The 21737-nt window shown below is 36.2% G+C and overlaps 1 protein-coding gene across 4 annotated transcripts in view; it reads left to right on the top strand.

Moving 5' to 3' along the window:
* Nucleotides 1-21737, top strand: part of GPM6A (glycoprotein M6A) — a 379591-nt gene that overhangs the window by 290670 nt on the left and 67184 nt on the right. For 3 of the 4 annotated variants that reach the window (XM_012454691.2, XM_012454693.2, XM_012454692.2), the window contains exon 2: nucleotides 13058-13250. In XM_012454691.2, coding sequence (XP_012310114.2) covers nucleotides 13058-13250 — 193 coding nt within the window. Of the gene's footprint in view, nucleotides 1-13057; nucleotides 13255-21737 lie in introns of all 4 variants that reach the window. The other variant, XM_064371043.1, reaches the window with a different exon arrangement.

The raw sequence follows: 21737 nt of genomic DNA on the forward strand, positions 1-21737 counted from the left end.
AAGATAAAAACCTGTCATTTGAGTTTATTTTGGTAATGCCACTTTGTCCTTAATAATTAAAATACTTACTTTGGCTCTGTCCTTTGCTTAGGCCAGGACATATTTAAGCAAGATGTCAGTAAAAAATTAACAATATTTAAGCATTATTTGAGCTATATTTTAGAAGGCTTGAATAATAGAGATGATCATGTCATTCATTAATGGGTTAACTTAGAGAGCGTGTTTGCTAAACATTTTACAGTATAAAGCCTTCCTCAGAAGCACAGTTTTGGAATATCCTTACTCATCCTTATGGCGTGTTATACTTGACACCAAGGAGCTTTTTAGTGTACTGTTTTTTGGATCGTTTTGAACTCCAAGCCCACTGCCACTGATTCTGATGTGCTGATAAAAACACTGCAATTCTGGCTACACTAACTGGACACTAAGTATATCACAATTCCGTATGTTTTTATAGGACGATTTCAGAAATGTTTCTAAAAGGTGCCAGAAGTTTCCAATTTTGTTCTCACTGGTATATAAGCTCAAACAGAGTAGAGACCATATTTTTTGGTCACTTCTGTGTACACAGGTGCTCAAGAAACATTCTCTGAATATTGATGTAGTGATTCCGTGTCCATGCTGCTACCATAGACATAGAAAAAAGGAATGAGCATGTGAAATAAACTTACTATAGCCAGGTCTTGGTTTAATTCTCTTATTTCTATCCAAGGGACGTGTTTCCCTCAGTGTTAGGACACGAGAAAGTCAGGTTGGCCTCACTCTACTAATATTTCCGTGGAACAAAAAGGTCTTAAGGCTAACTTAGAATTGTTACAAGTTTTCAGAAATAGTTCTCTAAATAAAAGCATTTGCTTTAAATTTAGCTGAAAGCACTTCTCATTCTCCTTCTCTGATGATGAATTTTTCTAAGACACTTATCATCCATGACCACAATCTCTCTATTCCTCCTTTATTAATTTGGAGCACTCTGGGGGCACCAGGAGCCAGCATGAGGCCTCCTGCCTCTGCCATAGTGTGGCCACTGGGCAGCAGGAGGTGGTGGGGGCTGTTTAAGAGCTATAGGAAGGGAGGGATTCAGCCCCAAAAGGAAACTCAGTGAGTCCTACCAATCTACAGACTCATGCTCTTAACTTTATAAAACTATTTTATATTGTTATTTGGTAATTTGCTCATCTTTATTTTCACTGCTTTATTGATAAATCTTATGATGTTCTATTGTGGTTGTTGGTCTTACTTGTCTGATCTTCTAAGTTAAGTATCTTTTCTGTGTAATTTCCGTCTTTTGTCTGTTAGTTTTTCTTTGTCAAAGATTTCTTTGTGTGTGTGTGTGTGTCCTTTAGCTCTGCTCTGAAAATTTAAACTTCCGCTATATTTCCATTTAATAATAGCTTTTAATTTTTTTTTTGCAGTTGCCTATTTAGACCATCTATTTATTATAGGAAAAAAACTGTGTTCTTGTCACATGACCAAGAAAGATTAGGCTCACAGACACATATAAGGGTGATGGGTGGAATTTATTGAGCGAAAAGGAAATACAACTCAGCAAAGTGAGATAGAGTCTTGCTAATAGGCTCCATTTCATTAGGTTACCACACAGGGACAGAAGAGGCCAGTCTCCCCACCCCTGCCCAAACGACCACAACTTCCCAAGGCCGCATTCCATCCTCCCAATACACAGGCCAGCTGCAGATTCTCTGGTAGCCCTTTTTACTTGGCTGTCTCATATTATTATTTTAGTTAGAAAGAAATACATCCATTTTGTTTGGAGTGCGATATATTTTATAATATTCTAAAGAAATATATAAATATATTTACATATATGTATTTAAATATACAAATATATAGATATATTATATATTTATATACATGTGTGTATGTGTATAGATACACTTATTTATATATGTATTTATATATATAAATATGTATACATTTGTATGTATGTAAGTGTATAATACATATATATGACTTATATGTCATATATACATATAGAGTTATATGACATGTCATATATATGTGTATACACTTATAAGTCATATATGTATATACATTTATATACATGTTACATTATATCTATTATATATACATATAGAATTTGTATTATATACACATATATATGACATATGTCATTTATATATACATATATGTATATATGTATAATCATTATATGCATATATGTGTATACACCTAGATATGTATTTAAATGTATATACATATATATATGTATGTATGTATATTTGTTTTGTTTTGCCAGTGTGCCCTTTTTAAACTCTCTTCAGCTGCCTGCTTTATCTCATATTTCTTGGAATTTCTTTTTTGCTTATTTCAGTTTTTATCTTCCAAGTTGACATTCCTCAAATACCTGGTGGTTTGGTTATCTCTTTGTAATTAGAAGTGAATTACCAGCAGTATGGTAGACTAAATAGCAGGAAAACCTTTTTTGTTCCCTAACAACTGATGTTTTGAAACAAATATGTTTGTGCATTTAAAATATGCACATTTAAAATTTAGGTACAATTAAAATATAATTACTTATAAATGTACACATATATAAGTACATATTGATATACTGGCAAGAGAGTAAGCAGACCCCTCAGAGGCCAAAAATAACATTCGAGGAGAAGTTCAGGGAGGTAAGCAAGAAAGCATTACAGGCAGCAGCAGGTCTAGGGTCATTTTCATATTCCTGGTCTCCTTGGACTTCACATTGAGTGTCCTGGTAATATTATATAGGTTAGGAAATTAGGAAACAGCCAGACTCCAAGACTGGCGGTCAAGTTGGAACACACAGCGTAAGAGTCAGGACTCTAAAGGACTCAGTGAAAAGTTGAACCAGGAAAACAAAATGAAACAATGCCAAAAATTACAGAGCAATAATAATGACAAAAGTTGTGTGTAAGGCAGAAAGGAAAATTTATATCTTTTATATCTTGGGTGAGTTGAGGGAGAAAAAATGTCTCCTGAGAATTTCGTACCACAAGCCAGTTCTCCTGTGAGTTGGTGATCTAAATTTCTGCTACTTTCAGAAACTGAAAAACTCAGGTCTAGGATTTAATTTAAAGAACGTCACCTACAAAGGACATGAACTAATCATTTTTTATGGCTGCGTAATATTCCATGGTGTGTATGTACCACATTTTCTTTGTTCAGTCTATCATTGATGGGCATTTGGGTTGGTTCCAGGTCTTTACTATTGTACACAAGGCTGCAATGAACATACGTGTGCATGTGTCTTTATATTAGAACGATTTATAGTTATTTGGATATATACCCAGTAATGGGATTGCTGGGTTAAATGGAATTTCTATTTCTAGATCCTTGAGAAATCGTCAAACTGTCTTCTACAATGGTTGAACTAATTTACACTCCCACCAACTGTGTAAGAGTGTTGCTATTTCTCCATATCCTCTCCAGCATCTCCAGATTTATTAATGATCGCCGTTCTAACTGGCATGAGGTGGTATGTCCATATGATTTTGATTTGCATTTCTCTAATGACGAGTGATGATGAGCATTTTTTCTATGTTTGTTGGCCTCATATATGTCATCTTTTGAAAAGTGTCTGTTCATATCCTTTGCCCACTTTTGAACAATGAGAACACGTGGACTCAGGGAGAGGAGCGTCACACAATGGAGGCATTTGGGGGGTTAGGGGAGAGACAGTGGTGGGGGAGGGAGGGGAGGGTGGGGAGGGATATAACATGGGGAGAAACGCCAGATATAGTATGCACCTGAAGTAAAATAAATAAATAAGTAAATAAATAAATAAATAAATAAAAAAGGAGGTCATCATAAATTTCAGAGGATTTTGATTCTATAGGCCATATTCTCTAACAATAATGCAATAAATATACAAACAAATAACATATAGAAATTTTTAAAAACTTGCATATTTGAAAACCAAAGTAAATAATACAAAAAAAATCATGACTTATATGTCAAAAAGAGATCTCAGTGAAGTTTAGAGAATACTTACCACTGAAAAGGAATGAAAAGTTTGCATATCAGAACTTGTGGAATTCACTTAAGTTAGAATTAGAAGGTAACTTTATAGGCTTAAATATTTTCACTGGAGAAGAAAAAAGTCCAAAGGGCAATTAGCTCAGCATCCACCTTTTCATCTTAAAGCATTAGAAAATACATAGGAAAATTTACCCAAAAAAAAAAAAACAAAGAAAAAAATATATAAAATTTAGAAATTAATGAAACAAAATAATGGTGCAAAAAAAGGTTATTTGAATAGAATGATAATGTGGAAAAACCTTCAGCTTTACTCATTATGGTAGTCATTAGTGCTGTTTGCTAAGTTTTGTGGCTCCCAGTCTTATGGAAACAAAGCAGAATTGCACTTTTTTGTCTTTGTCATTGAGAGGGAGGCTAGTGACTCTTTCTACCTATTAGGCTGTGAGTAGAAATGGCATGTACTACTTAGAGCCTAGAATACTCAATTGCCAAAGGAGACTTATGGTGTTTTTTATTCTGATACCATGACTAGCAGTGTTCAAGATGGTGTTTGCTTTATCAACCCGAGTTTCTGAATGGCTATAATGGGAAGAGATCCCCACTCTGAAGCTGGGAAGGAAATATTGTAGACTTACTGGAAAATAAAATGTGATGTTTTAAGTCGTTAAAAATTGTTTGTTTTAATGGCAAACATAAAGTGTAAAACATAGGTTGTCCTGGCCTATGCACTTTAAGTAGAGAGAAAGGAAAAAAAGAGAGACAGAAAGAGAGAGAGAAACAGAAAAAGAGAGAGAGTCACAGAGCGAGAGAGACAGAAAGAGAGAGAAAGGGGCAGAGGGAGAGAAAGAGAAAGAAAAATGGAGGAGGGAGGGAAGACGGAGGAAGGAAAGAAGGAATGTAATAAAAAAGAAAGAATTAAAATCACTGGAGAAGACCAAAGGACATATGTTCTAATGATGGATACACTAAAAATATTATTTAAAATGTTATACACAACTTAATGAGAAAATTTATATCTTTTATTAAGTTCACACCATGCTTATAAAAACTGAATTTAGCAAACAGATTTAAGAAGAAATAGAATACTTGAATCACTCTATAAACATCAGCAAATTAGAGCAATAGTTTAAATTCTTCCTATAAAGTGCACAAGTGGCCTGGCTAGTTTTACTGGTTGTTCTACCAAATATTCACTGTGCAGATAATTAGTACTTTATGCAGACTGTCCCAGAGCATTGAAAAAAAGGATCACTTTATAAGGCTAATATAAGCTTTATTACAAAACATAAAACAAAAATTTGACATCAATGACATTCATTAACATATTGATGTCCCTATACCTTCACCAATTTTATATGTATATGTATATATGCATATGTATATGTATATGTATATGTATGTTTTTTGAGACAAAATCTTGCTCTGTCACCAGGCTGGAGTGCAGTAGCGTGATCTTGGCTCACTGCAACCTCCCACTACCTGGTTCAAGCGATTCTCCTGCCTCAGCCTCCTGAATAGCTGGAATTACAGGCAGTCGCCACCACACTCAGCTAAGTTTTGTGTTTTTAGTAGAGAAAAGGTTTCACCATGTTGGCCAGGATGATTTCAATCTCCTGACCTTGTGATCAGCCTCCCAAAGTGCTGGGATTACAGGTGTGAGCCATTGCGCCAGGCTGCAACCTATTACATTTTAACTTCTCCTTATGTTCCTTTGTCTCTACCTCAATCTATTTTGCCATTACTGGTCTCTTAAATTTTCCTGAGATACTCTAGACACACACCTGCCTCAACACATTGACATTTAGTTTCCCTCTGTTTGAAACCTTCTCCCAGATAGCCTCATGGATGGTCCCTTTACCTTTTCCAGACCTTCTTACATTGCTGCCACAGTTATTCCTTCCCTGTCCTCTCTATCAGAAATTGAAACTGATATTCCCATACTCCCTATCCCACTTCTTTGTTTAGATTTCCTTCCTTGAACTTTTTACAATCTTACCCATATTTATTCAGTACCTTGTTTATAATCTTGCTCCCACCTCTACAATGAGAGTAGAGATTTTCATGGATTTTGTTTACTTCTAAAGTCTTAGCAATTAGCGTAGTGTCTGACACCTGGTGAGGGCTCCATAACTGTGGAATAAATTAATAAATGCAAAAGCACTGAACAGAGTTAGCATGAAAAATTTAGCAATGTGTTTTGTAAAACTCTGTGACACTATTGGTTTTTTTCTAATGAATGCAACTTTAACTTAAATTAGAAAAAATTTATTGAAGTGGTAGATAAAAAAGAGAAAAGAAAAAATTATTGTACCAGATGAGAAGCATGTTATAGAATTTAAAACAAGAGACCATCTGTAACCAATAAAACAACAGCAAGCATCAAACTTAATGGTTAAAACATGACGAGTATTATCTATAATATCAAGATCACAAAAGATGCCTTTTCACACTATTTTACTCTCCTCTCTGTATTTTATCCAATAAGTAAGACAATAAAAGATAAATTAAAAGGCACACATATTGAAAAGAAAGAAATAAAGCTCAAAATTTTCACAGATGGAGTTATTATCAACTTAAATTTAAGATAATCCATGTACTCAAAATAATTCACAGAATCAACAAAGAATTTTAAAGTTTGTTGATAAAAAATGAATATCAAAATTGCATAATTTATACAAATACAAAAACACCAATCAGAATCCCAATTAGTTAATTTATATAACCAGACAAACTATTTCTAAAATTGATTGGTAAAGTAAAAGGGCAATGACTAGCCATGACATTCATGAAGAAAATTACTTGGTTGAGGCAATTTCCTCCACAAATTAAAACATACTATAAGGCAGCGTGGCATTGACCCAGCTGTTATAGGAAAAGGGTCCCCATCCAGACCCCAAGAGAGGGTTCTTGGATCTTGAGCAAGAAGGAATTCGGGGCAAGTCCATAGAGTAAAGTGAAAGAAAGCACATTTATTTATGTACTTTTTACTGTATTTTTAAAAATAAGTTCTGGGATACTTGTGCAGAACACGCAGGTTTGTTACATAGGTATAACCATGCCATGGTAGTTTGCTGCACCCCTCAACCCGTCATCTACATTAGGTATTTTCCTAGTGTTATCCCTCCCCTAGGCCCCCATTCCCCGACAGGCCCTAGTGTATGATGTTCTCCTCCCTGTGCCTATATGTTCTCATTGTTCAACTCCTACTTGTGACTGAGAGCATGTGGTGTTTGGTTTTCTGTTCCTGTGTTAATTTGCTGTTAATTTGTTTCCAGCTTCATCCATGTCCCTGCAAAGGATATGAACTCATTCTCTCTTATGGCTGCATAATATCCCATGGTGTATATGTGCCACATTTTCTTTATCCAGTCTGTCATCAGTGGGCATTTGGGTTGGTTCCAGGTCTTTGCTATTGTGAACAGTGCTGCAATAAACATACGTGTGCATGTGGCTTTACAGCAGAACGATTTATAATCCTTTGGGTATATACTCAGTAATGGGATTACTGGGTCAAATGGTATTTCTGGTTCTAGATCCTTGAGGAATCGCCACACTGTCTTCCACCATGGCGGAACTAATTTACACTCCCACCAACAGTGTAAAAGTGTTTCTATTTCTCCACATCCTCTCCAGCATCTGTTGTTTCCTGACTTTTTAATGATCACCATTCTAACTGGCTTGAGATGGTATCTCATTGTGGTGTTGATTTGCATTTCTCTAATGACCAGTGATAATGAGAAAAGCAAGTTTATTAAGAAAGTAAAGGAACAAAGAATGGCTACTCCACAGACAGAGCAGCGGCTTGAGCTGCTTTACCAAGGTTACTTATCGTTACTTCTTGATTGTATGCTAAACAAAGAATGGATTATTCATAAGTTTTTGGGGAAAGGGGTGAGTGATTCCTGGAACTGGTGGCTCCTCCCCTTTTTAGACCATATAGGGTAACCTCCTGACTTTGCCATGGTATTAGTAAACCGTCTTAGCACTGGTGGGAGTGCCTTATAGCATGCTAATAGGTTATAATTAGCATATATTAAGCTGTGAGGGTGACCAAAGGTCACTCTTGTGGATCTTGGTTTTGGTGGGTTTTAGCTAACTTCTTTACTACAGCCTATTTTATCAGCAAGGTCTTTACGACCTGTATCGTGTGCTGACCTACTATTTTATCCTGTAGCTTAGAGTAAACACCTAACCTACAGGGAAGGCAGCCCAGCAGATCTTAGTCTTATTTTACCCAGCCCTTATGCAAGATGGAGTTGCTCTGGTTCAAACACCTCTGACGCAGGGGTGGACAAATGGACTAATAGGACAGAATAGACAGCCCTCAAACAGACCCATACCTCTATGGACACTTGATAATGACAAAAGTGACATAAATCAGGAGAGAACGAATCAGCTGCCTGGTAAATAATATTAGGAAAAATGTATTGATGATTCCATTGTCAGTCTATTGTAAATCTAACTTCTCAACTTCTCCTGTCAGTCTCTTTTCCAGAATCCTCAATTGTGTGTCTCTCTTCTCTGTTGCCTGTCTCTCCTCTGTTGCCTGCCTCTCCTGGTCTTTTTCCTATTGGATTAGGTTTTTTTTCACTATATTTGTTTTGGTGCAGTTTGTGGAGTGAGCACAAGTAAAGGCATGTGTTTAACTTCACAATGTTTAAATGGAAATAAATTAATCAATGTCTTAAAAAATGTCAGAATCTTTTTTTAAAGATAACGTTTCTTAAGAGCTTCTGTTTTCTTTGAAATTGTTTTATTAGCACAAGTCCATCTGTAACTTCACTAATCTTTGGGCAAATGCTAATGTTTCAGAGAGTATGTTGAACATCTCATAATTCTTTTGATATTTGTTTTCATGTTAAAGCTGAGGCACAGTGTTATTTCATTTTAGCAAGTATAACCAGAAAATGGATATGAGAAATATCTCTTTGTGTATAGAGGTAGTGACTAGAACATGTAGATTTGCTACTCTCTATTTGAGCCATCAGTTCTATCTGAGAATTAATGGGCCTATTTTTATAATATCTAGTATTGAAAACGTTTCCTGCTCAAAGCAATATTTACCATTTCACTAGAGATTTTCTCAAGAAAAAAAAATCTTCTCCAACACCAGCACTTCGCTTACTATGCCTTCACTAATATTCGTTTAATAGAGTGGTTTTTCATCTGCAGTTGAGTAAAAAATGTGGTGCTGGGGCAGCAGGATCTGCAGCCTTAAAGGGTGATTGTTGGGAACCTATCCGGGGCCCAGGGGCAGGGTTGCTATGGCAACTCTGCTGCTCTGCCAAGGCTCTTCCTCTCTGTGGGAGGAAAGAAGCTCCCCTGCCAGCAACTACGTGGGATCCTGGCAGCTGGAGAGAATGCTGAAATAATGCACTCCTTCCCCAGATGGGAGTTCTGAGAGTCTTCTTTTAAAAGGAATAGGCAACTCAGGCTCAGTAGAAGAGTGGGGATAGTTAGGATCTAGCCCATTATTAGTGCAATACGTGTATGATGAAGTACCTAAGATTTCTTCCTTTGAATAGACGTTTCACGGAGGGTTGGGTCTTAAGTCAAAAGATTCTAGCTTAACTTCACAGTAGTGCAAGTTTCGAGGAAGTTGTATTTACCATAAAGGTAATGTGGTTCTGAGAGATTTAAATGGTAGCATATAAATAGAGTAAAGAGACCTTATACTCATTTTGGAAATGCACATTATCTCAGGGTTGTCAATTTGGGTTGACCCAATTTTGGAATTTATCTCCTGCTTTTCTATCTAAATTTGAAAGCCACTACTGAATTGAAGTTATACTTGATGCTCTGATGCAGTAACTCCAGTATCCCCCCTACAGCTATAGAGCATAGTGTAGGGGCTAGAATTGGTCTATTTAAAGTAGAGTGGTGAAAAATTAGAAATAAGTGAAACTGACCCTGAATTCAGAATTAAATTAATCAGAAGTCCCCAGAAGTGGTTTCGGTGATCAGTCATGAGCTTACCACTTTGTCTGCTCCTGAGCTATTCTGATTCTGATTTTATCTTTACTCAATTATTAGCTTTAGGCTCTAGGATCCAGCAAAGGCAATTCCTACCTATGTATTTGGTGTTTGAACCCTTTATATATGAACTTATTCTATTTTGAACAACTTTGTGAAACATGTTCATCTATCTGGTTTTTATACTTCTGATTGTCTGCTGTAGGTATCTCCCACAACCACATCAAATGCTTTGAGAAGAACAAAATAGAGACATCACAGATGAACAGGATATGAAATCATGAGACTATGTGGTATACTTGCCAAAAATAGGGGTAGCTCTTCTTTGCGTTAGCACTAACTTTTTTATTATTATTATTTTTAAGTACCCAGTGAGACAGAAATTGTAGAACATCGAGAGACAGGATAGTCCAAAGATTGACCTGCCAATGTGTTCAGTGACATTCAGATACTACACACATTGATTTTAGCCATCTGCTGGTGAAATCTCTTCCTATTATATGAAGTTTCAAGCTGTTCTAACCTTTTCTACTTCCCCACATTGTGTGTGTGTGTGTGTGTGTGTGCATGCGCGCACGCTGGGGGAAGAATGTTCAAGAAACAATTTTGCCTGCACAAACAACAGCTACTGAAATGGGAAGGTGTTCAGACTCCTTTTTTTAACCTCCTCTGGGGCAGATGGGATGGACTAGAATTCTCAAGAAGGCCAGTTCAGTGAGCAGCATTAAAAATAGCAGACTAGCTCAATCTCTGAATATAAAGTGAGTTCTCACAGGAACTTTGCAATTATCACATGCTTCATATGTTGCTATATGCATCTATGCCTTCTAGATAAAGCACACACGGATCTTCCTATGACTTAAGCACAATCATGATCCACTTTTAAATCTTGTTTGTCATTTGTTTCTGAAGGAAAAGGAAAAGTCATTAATTATGTGAGAGGCTTCAGCATTACAGAGACAGATTTGATCAAGAATTTTCATAAGGAGGAAAGCAGAAGGAAATCTTTGGAATGAGGATATGTGTACACACACATCACTCTATGTGAGGGGTGGGGTGGCTAGAGGTGGGTGCATATGGAAGTTAGGTCATCCTTGCAAGTACCTTTAGCTTGTCGGCCCTCTTACCTAAATTCTTTTTCAGCAGTAGCTGGCACATAGTACCTCATAAATATTTCTTCTTGCAAAACATATATGCTTAAGCATTTCTAGTTAATTTCTTAGAAGATATCTAGTAATAGCCTAGGAACCTGTGACCTTTATTCTGAATATTTGCCATCATTTTCTGATGTCTCAGTTTAAATGCTTAAAGCTGTTTTTTAATAAGCAAAAGTGATGAGACTTCAAAAAGCAAAAGTGACAACAATGGCTGAATACTTTTTGACAACCACATGACAGCACAGTACTAGTTCATATTAACAATAGTTAAATTAGGCCGGGCATGGGGGCTCACATCTGTAATCACAGCACTTTGGGAGGCTGGGGTGGGTGGAGCACTTGAGGTGAGGAGTTTGAGACCAGCCTGACCAATATAGTGAAACCCTGTCTCTACTAAAGACACAAAAATTAGCTGGGCTTGGTGATGCACTCCTGTAGTCCTAGCTACTTGGGAGGTTGAGGCAAGAGAATGACTTGAACCCGGGAGGCAGAGGTTGCAGTGAGCCAAGATCAGGGCACTGCAGTGGCCCTGGGTGACAGAGCGAGACTCCCTTCCTTCCCCGCCAAAAATAATAATAATAGTTATATTACATCTAATAATGACAGCATGTAGTGAGTAGTTACTCTATGTCAAGTACTATTTTATATATTAACTCATTTAATCCTCATGAGAACCATATGAGGATTCTGACAATTCTCTTAATGTCACATTTTTAAAGATGATAAGCTCAAAAGAATAAATTTGGCGAAAACAACACAGTGATTGATGTGTCCGATCTGCTCTCTTTTGCTGTACCAGTGTCTTTCTCATATTTTTTAAACCATGAATGATAGCAAGAAGTAGATTTTCATTATGAGTCACTACTCAAATATCATATAGAAGTATTGCAGTCAAAAGAGTCAAAAATAATTGCCCTTACTACGTAACATGCATTCAGATACTGTCTATTCCAGTCTCTGTCACTTTTAATGTTTGCTCGTCAAAATTCACTAAGTTTTGAGGTCAGGAGTTCGAGACCAGTCTGACCAACATAGTGAAACCCAGTCTCTGCTAAAAATACAAGAAAAATTAGTGGGGCATGGAGGCACGTGCCTGTAGTCCTAGCTACTTGGGAAGCTGAGGCAAAAGAATCTCTTGAACTCGGGAGGCAGAGATTGCAGTGAGCTGAGATTGTGCCACTGTACTCCAACCTGGGCAACAGAGCCAGCATCTGTCTCAAAAAATAAAAAACAAACAAACAAAGCAAAAAAACAGTTCACTAAGTTGACTTCACAATATACTAATGGGCTCCAACTTACTGTTTGAAAAACTGGTTAATGGTGACAAAAATACACTAATGTGGAAAGAATAAGTTCTAGTATTCGATAGCAGAGTAGGGAAATTATAGTTAAAAATAATCTAGCGTATATTTCATCATAGCTAGAAGAGAAGAATTGTAATGTTCCCGACACAAAGAAAACATAAATATTTTATGTGATGGATATCCCAATTACACATCTCATGTATCCCCAAAACATGTATAACTATGACACATTAATAAAAAATCTGTTACAAAAAAAGAAAAATATAAATACAGGGGTGCAAAAGAATAAATTCCATTGAAATAAAACCGTAAGAATGTGACATTTAAGAGCAATAAATTTAAGAAAGAATGATATGCATGCATTTATGGTGAAGATTAATTATTATAGAAAGTCTGGGTTTGGAAGCAAGGGCTTCTCTGGGTTTTGGGGCAGATGAGGAAGACATCAGTCATAGGAAGAATTCTCCTATTTGTGGAGGATGGGTTTATAATTAAGGAATTTGATCTTTGTATCCTTCAAGGCATTCTAGGACTTGATTTCTATAGTTGGCCTGGTATTATCAGTGCAAATATACTTTCCTGTAGTGCTGAAGTTCGCAAAAAAATTTTTTTAATTAGATTAACAAAAATATGAATTTCTCCCTTTGTGATCTTCTACAGGGTGTTTTGAATGCTGTATCAAATGCCTGGGAGGCATTCCCTATGCTTCTCTGATTGCCACCATCCTGCTTTATGCGGGTGTTGCCCTGTTCTGTGGCTGTGGTCATGAAGCACTTTCTGGAACTGTCAACATTCTGCAAACCTACTTTGAGATGGCAAGAACTGCTGGAGACACACTGGACGTTTTTACCATGTAAGTCACTCTAGTACTTCTGGTTATTTTCAGGGTACATATTTACACTTCTGCGTATTAAATAAGTTGGGGCCCACATTTACATGAAGTATTATACATATGAAGAAACACTCTATGGGTATATGTGATTCAGAAGGGTAATCATGATCCACAGTTGCCTTTACAGTCAATAGAAGGCACAGAGCACAGGATCAGAGGCCAGCTTAATCAGGGCTTAATCAATGGTTTGAATGTAAAGTTGTATTCAAAATTCAGTTACCATTAAGTGGAATTCTGGCATTTCTCTTTGTTCTTCTAACTTGAACAGAGGCTGTTCTATTAGAATAGTGCCAGGCACAAATCTGGCCCTTGCCACTAATTTTAGAAAAATCACCAAAGCTCCATGGGTGCTCCCACCTTTAAAAGAAATGAACTCAGCCCTGGGCATATCTCACTTCCGCCGCCTCACAGAAATGATCTAAAGAACATTGTGCAAAGTTTTTATTGTCTTCTGTAAAAGAACAAATCATAAGAAATTGAGCAACCTTTTTTTTCAAACATCCATTATACTTTTCTCCCCTAAAACGTAAAACTCCTAAGATCACTAAATTACAATTATGTTAAAGTAACTTTTTTAGAAAGGCAATTTAAACAGCCTGAAAGTTAAAGTTTGCTGTTGAAATTTCAGCTCCTTAAAGCGTGATATAGAGAACAAGGGTTTGGGATTGAATTATAGAAAAATTTATTTCTAAATAAGTTACTAATTCAGATAATGTTTTCAGTGATTTTTATGCCCATGAGAAGAAAATAATTGATTACAGTTTGTAATCCCAGCTGATAATAAACTTTGTCTCCTGAGCTCTTATAGCTTTTGTTATACTAATTCTTGTATTTATTTCATGCTGTTTGATACCATGTGTTTGTAATGTTCTTCATGTTTCTTTATTTTGTCATTCTAAATAAACTCAAACATTCTTAATGCATATATATTTTTTAACTAATATGATGCTTTTAGATTTACAAATCTGAGTCGTTATCTGGATTATTTGTGTAGCTTTGCTTTTTAATCCTATCATTCCATCTAAAAGAAGTTGATCACAATTCTCATTTATGCAGGGCAATTACTGTTGATCTATTGTAATTATAACCTATGATTCTACTCTAAAAAAACACTTGGTCCACCCAGACAACTGTTTCGGTAGAAGACAACTTTTCTACAACTACAATATCAAAAATATATCATATTGCTAAAAATTTCTTTATACTCCATCAGGTACAGGCAAATTTTCTTGAACAAGGTATTTTTAAGCAGTTTTCTTAAATTGATTTTCAAAGTAGTTTTTATAAATATCATACTTATTTTTATTTATTAAAGTTACTAATTTCCCCTGATAATGAAGAGAGAATACAGTTGTACATTTCTATCAGGTAACAGAGCAATAATTCTATACTTTAAGGGGCAGGTGCACAACATATACCACTAGACAGAGTACATAGCAAAATTTTTAGTAAAAGGAAAGCTGAAATATTTGTTTATTTAAAACCTGTTGATACTTAAAACCTATAGAAGGGCTGATCAGAAAATAAGAAACAAAATAAAGAAAATGAGACTGAGAAAACCCAGTCCTCCCCTACCCCTATACATATATGGTGATTAGAAAAGTGAAAATGATTAGCTACTAAATTAAGAAGCTAAATTATTATAAAAATATAGTTCATAACTCTGTAGTATCAAAGTGAGAGCTTGACCAAGGTCACTGACAAATGGAAATGAAGAATTAATAGCAAGTTGAAAGTTACATATTATATTTCCCAATGTAAATTTATTTTACAAATTAGTTCTGAAAAATTGACATTATCCATTAAATTGAATCCTGTAACCATGCAATAGACAATTTATCGATTTCCATCAAACACAATACAAACCTATGTGTAAAACCAAAATTCAATAGCTATCAATGCCTTAGATTCAAATAGCATGAATCAACTCTTAAAGATTGTAAGTCATATATTCATCATTTGGAATATAATTAAAATGCTTTATATTATTACAGGTTAGCTTTTAGAGAGTCTTAAGAAAATGATTGCATGGATATATTTTAATGTGATAAAACTGACATTTTCTAGTTTTATCTCAGCCTACCCTGGACAAAATATGTTCTCACTGTGCATTATTTTAAGCCATCACAGATGTCCTTAGCATCTACAGATTCTCTCTGTATAAGCTACATCCAAATTGCTAAACTTAGTTATAGAATTACAAGTTTGTAAGAAATCCTAAGCCTAATGAATGTCAAGAGATGCTTATGTACGTCTATCTGCAGATATTTGTTAAGATATTTGATATTTAAACAACAAACTTTCATATATTGTAGAGATCTATCAAAGCTCGAAAGGCAGTGTATGTGGGGGGCAGGGAAGGTTTAGAAGAAAGACTGGAGATTATGTGCTTAATTTGGTAGTTTTACCTTTGGTCTGTTACATTATGCATTAAATATAAAACCAATAATGCATGTTTGGAATGTGAAGAATACCATTTTGATTGGAATAAAAGTAAACGTCAAAATTATCTCTCTTTTCATGTTTCACATTACAAAATTCCTTACACAGGCCCTGTGGAGCTACCAAAGTATTTAAGACTCTCTTCCTGCCAACAAATAGTTCATGAAAACAGAGGAAAAATATGTACTATAAACCTCTTAGTACAATTAGTGCCAAGTGATAAGTTTAAAAGATTACATAAAGGTTTAGAAGAGGTAGAAATTAATCGATGCAGGGCTGCCTTCTGGGGTATCAGAGGAATGGAAAAGGTGCAGGGGAAACAGAAGATACTAAATAAGCAAATATAAGGTAGATGAGGCTGAATGGTATGCTTGCAGGCCGTATGTCTCTCTTGGAAATAAACTAAGGTTGGTCTGGAAAAGAATGTGTAAAAGCGTAATTGTGGAGAAAAGAACAAAAGATCTACCTAATTTTAGTAATTTACAGAAAATTTAGTAATTTAATTTAGTAATTTTCTCCATAGTTCTCATACTTAGTTCAACCAAATTCATCACTCCTACGTCACATATTTGGAAAGAAGCTTGTTTACTGGATGTGTGAACTAAAAGATAAAACCAGTTGCCCAAGCCCTGAATCTTCCATCTGTGGTCCTCAGGATTTGAGGAGTTACCTACTTTTTTATCTCAGGGACCACAAAATTTCTCTCTCCCTCTTTTTTTCTCTTTCTACTGTCTCCCTTCTCTTAAATACATACACATATCTCAACATGGCCAATATAAGTCCAGAGGGAGACAGGAAAGGCAACAGTAAACTCAATGGCGTGTGACTATTCTGTTTCACTAATCACCTGTCCAGAATGCAAACCATACTGACCATATCTGAGTTTGCAAACAATCCTCATTATTATGTCACCGTTATTTTAGATATGTAATTCTAAATACCATCAGCCTCTGCCAGTGGGAGCTACCCTGAAGTCCAGATCCTAAACTCTTAGCTGATATCACCCATTAAATTGTTTTGTCTTATTACATTTGAGGTGTGGAGACCTCCAGAGAGAGAGAATGTTTTTCTCAAAAGATTTCTCAAAGATTCTGTTACTCATTTATATAACTCATTTCTAGTCATTTATGTAACTTTTAGTACCTCTCTGTCTCATGTCTATTTTGTTCCCCACAAGCTTTTAATCCCTTAATTTTCAGCTTAGTTTCTCAAAACCAGGTCCTTTGTTAGCTACAAACTGCTTTGGTAAGAAGCATGTAACTTCTTATCAATTAGGGAGTTATTTATACACTCTTATCACAACTTGTGTTGGTTTAACATTGCCATGTAGGCCCACTCAGCACTGAAATCATTTCTGCCACTTTTATGTGGTGACAAGGACATTTTTTTCTGATACCTATGATTTAGAGTTTCTCTTCTGAGAACCCTTTGGAAAGGTGTTATTATTGTGCATCATAAGTCATTTGACAAAGTAAGTAAGAAGTAGGGTAGGTATTTTGCTTCTGTGAAGCAGATTCATATGAGACAATAAAATATGGAGACTGGTTAGAAAATTAGATATCATGCCGAAATCCAAACCACTAATTTTGCTAAGTGACTTGGCTTTTTCAATAGCTCTCCTAAGAACTGGACAAGGAGCAGTCTTACCCATAAGCATGCCCCTGCACAACTTATAAAGACTTTATTTCGGTTGTCTTCCAGAGTGAATATATTTTTAAAAATTTTTTTGATTTTTTAATTGACTGTAATTTGAAGTTAACACATCAAAAACAGAGTTCACTACCTAGTGAGTTACTTAATATTGCATGCATATACAAAATATTTCCTATTTACCTAAAACAAAATCAATCAATAAGCTCAGATAACATAGATATATAGGTTTTGCTCTCAACTGACTTTATGTGGGTTTACATTTCTAAGTTTGCTTGTAGTTTATCTTTATTCTCTGGAAGTTAATGAAGCAGGAAACAGTTATTAGCTGCTTAATGGATAAGTGGGCTCCGTTAAGGGAATGGAAAACTGAATTACTAAGACAAAACAAGGTTTCATAGGCCAACATGAATTACATTAGTGTGCAAACTATCTGTACTGAACTAGGTTATGGACAATTAAACCAAACTGTCGAAGTTTTCTACTCACAACAGTGTTTGAAGATCTGCCAAACTGGTATTGATGTAGGATTATTGATTAGTCTTGGGGAGTCAAACATAATGTAAGTCATAACTAGACCTGATGTTAGAAAACCATACTGAATTCCAGACTTTTGAAATAGTAATCAAATTATGTGCATTTCATTAGACAATATTTCAGCCAGGCTAGTACTCCTCAAATGCGTGTTTTAAAAAACCTCAAAACACTAATATGAAATAACAAGAACAAAACCAAATACTTGAACCATGAGGACTTTAGATAGACAAGCTAATGTGGTAGATAAGATTCTGGAGCCAAACTCCTCGAGTTTGTTCCATATATTCTCTGCCCCTTTCTAGCTTTCTTACCTTGGAAAATTTACTTAACCTCTCTGCCTCAGTAACTCATCTGTATTGGGGACGTATTCATGCTGCCCATATTCTAGAGTTGTATGACAAAATTAGTTGATATTTCAAAGCAATTATAACATGGCTGGCACAGAGTAAGCACTATACAAGTGTTTATTATTATGATGGTGATAGTGGGGATGATAGTGGTTATGATAATGATGACATCTTCTCTGAAACTGACTCACAATTTTGATACCTACTATCATGCTATCTTAAGTCGGTTTATCTCTGAACACACCCTAAACAACCAGTTATTGTAAGTTATCTTACAATAATTCACACACTCACTATCACCAGAGCAGCACTGAGGAGATGGTGCTAAACCATTCATCAGAAACCACCTCTATGATCCAATCACCTCTCACCAGTCCCCAGGCCGAGGATGATAATTGAACATGAGATTTGGGTGGGGACCAGATACAAATCATATCATTCCACTCTAGACCCCTCCCAAATCTCATGTCCTTCTCCAATTGCCAAATACAATTATGCTCTCCCCAAATGCTTAATTTATTTGAGTATTAATTCAAAAATCCAAACATGAGGCAAGTTCCTTTTACCTATGAGCCTGTAAAATAAAAAACAAGTTAGTTATTCCCAAGATACAGTGCGGGTACAGGCATTGGGTAAATACTGTCATTTCAAAAGTGAGAAAAGCCAACATAAAGGGGATATAAGCCCCCATGCAAGTCCAAAATCTAGCAGTGCAGTCATTAAATATGAAAGCTCCATAATGATTTCCTTTGTCTCTGTGTCTCACATCTTGGCCACACTGGTGCAAAGGGTGGACTCCCAAGGCTTTGAGAAGCTCTGGCCCTGTGGCTTTGCAGGGTTCAGTCCCCATGGCTGTTATCATGGGCTGCTGTTGAATGTCTATGGCTTTTCCAGGTGCAAAATGCAAGCTGCTGGTGGACCTACCATTCTGGGGTCTGGAAGATGGTGGCCCTCTTCTCACAGCTCTACTAGCTAGTATCTCAGTGGGGACTCTGTGTGGGAGCTCCAGCCTCACATTTGCCTACCACAGTGCTCTAGTAGAGGTTCTCTATGAGAGCTCCACCCCTGAAGTAGGCTTATGAATGGACATCTAGGGTTTTCCATATATCCTCTGAAATCTAGGTGGAGGCTTCCAAATCTCAACTCTTGCCCTCTGCTCACCTGCAGGCTTAACACCACATGGAAAGCTGCCAAGGCTTATGGTTTGTACCCCTTGAAGCAGTGGCCTGAGTTATATACTTGGGCCCCTTTTAGCCATGGCTAAAGTGGGAGTAGCTGAGATGCAGGGAGCTGGGTCCTGAGGCTGTGGAGGGCAGCAGGGACCTTGGGCCTGGCCAGCTAAACTATTCTTCTCTCCTAGGCCTCTGGGCCTGTGATTGGAGGGATTGCTGTGAAGGTCTCTGAAATGCCTTTAAGGCCTATTCCCCATTGTCTTGGATATTAGCATTTGGCTTCTTTTTACTTATGTAAATTTCTGCAGCCTACTTGAACTCCACCACTGAAAATGGGCTTTTCTTTTCTGCCACATGGGGAGGTTAAAATTTTTTTACTTTTATGCTCTCCTTGCCCTTTAAATGTAAGTTCCATTTTTATGTCATTTCTTTGGTCATGCATATGAGCATAAGACTGTTAGAAACAGCCAGGTCGCATCATGAATGCTTTGATGCTTAGAAATTTCTTCCACCAGATACCCTAAATCATCATTCTAGAGTTCAAAGTTCCACCGATTCCTAGGGCAGGGACACAGTTCAGCCAACCTCTTTGCTAATACATAACAAAAGTGACCTTTGCTCCAGTTTCCAGTAAGTTCCTCATTTCCATCTGAGAGCTCCTCAGCCTAGACTTCACTGTCTATGTCACTATCAGCATTTTCGTCACAACAATTTAGCAGATCTCTAGAAAGTTCCAAACTTTCCCTCATCTTCCTGTCTTCTTCTGAGTCCTCCAAACTGTTCCAGCCTGTGCCCATTACCCAGTTCCAAAGCTATTTCCACATTTTCAGGTCTTTTTATAGCAATGTCCCACCCCTTGGTACCATTCTTCTGTATTAGTCCATTCTCACACTGCTATAAAGTATGGTTAAAACTGGGTAATTTAGAAAGAAAAGAAGTTTAATTCACTCATGTTTCTGCAGGCTGTACATATAGCATGATTCTGGCATCTACTAGGTTTCTAGGGAGGCCTCAGGAAACTTACAATTATGGTGGAAGGCAAAGGGGAAACAGGCATATCTGACATGGCCAGAGCAGGAGCAAAAGAGGGTAGTAGTGGAAGGTGCTACACACTTTTAAACAACCACAACTCACCATAACTCACTCACTTTCACAAGAATAGCACGGAGGGGATCATGCTAAACCATTCACAAGAAACTGCCCCTATGACCCAGTCACCTCCCGGCAGGCCCCACCTCTGACATTGGGGATTACAATTCAACATTAGATTGGTGGGGGGTGGGGGCAGGACACAGATCTAGACCATATCATAGCAACTTTAGGGAAAGATATTTATCAATAAGAATATGATAGTTACATTCAAATAATATTTGAACAGTTACCAGATAGAAGAAAACTTGCTTTGTTCTTTATGGTTCAAAGATAAAGAGACTTAAGCCAAAGTACTTCAATTTATAGAGAAATACTTTTTTTGGCTTCAAATTAAGGACTTTCCAAAAGTCACAGTTTTCTAAAAAGAGTACATAGACTACCTTGAAATGAGGTGATTGGCCTATCAGTTAAGGTGGTTAGGCAAGGATGGTAATGAACTTACAGTTCTGAAATGCTAACAATCTATAATTGACTTAGTCTTACTAATACCAGAATAGCTATCTTAGTAATAGTTCCTATTTCATGAATTGAGGTATCATTAATTTAAAGTATGATAATATATTTTAAACTCTTTGAATGGATTATACTTCCATAATATCCTGTTTCCAAATATATATATGTATATATAGGCTAATCTTATATCTGATTAGCTCATCTTTAGAAATGCATAGTAGAGAAAGACAAATTCCTTGTCTTCAAGCACTGATATATGAAAGGTATGTGAGCAAACTGCCATCTACATCAGACTAAATAGATATGAATAGAGAATGGTAGAGTTACTGCTTTAATAGAGTTATAGGTTGCATCAAGCTAACCAAATAGAGGGAATTGAGAAGCTGCAATAATTAATATTATATGATATGGTACTGGGATTGACATAGAAAAACATATAAAATGGAACAGAATATAAAGGTAAAAAGACACCTAAGTCCATGTAAGTACTCATAAATAAATATAAAACTATGTTCCTACTTTATATCTTACTAAAAAATTTTCAGGTGCATTAAAAATTAGAATTTAATAGTAAAGTAATTTGTAAAAGCTAGAAGAAAATATAAATAAGGGTTTATTTTTTATCATGGGGTAAGAAGGTTACAAGCAATATAAGAAATCACAAAAGAAAATATTTATGTATTTAACATACTATA

This window comes from Aotus nancymaae, unplaced genomic scaffold (genome assembly GCF_030222135.1).
Source record: "Aotus nancymaae isolate 86718 unplaced genomic scaffold, 86718_ANA_hifiasm-v0.15.2.pri h1tg000115l, whole genome shotgun sequence".
Lineage (NCBI taxonomy): Eukaryota > Metazoa > Chordata > Mammalia > Primates > Aotidae > Aotus > Aotus nancymaae.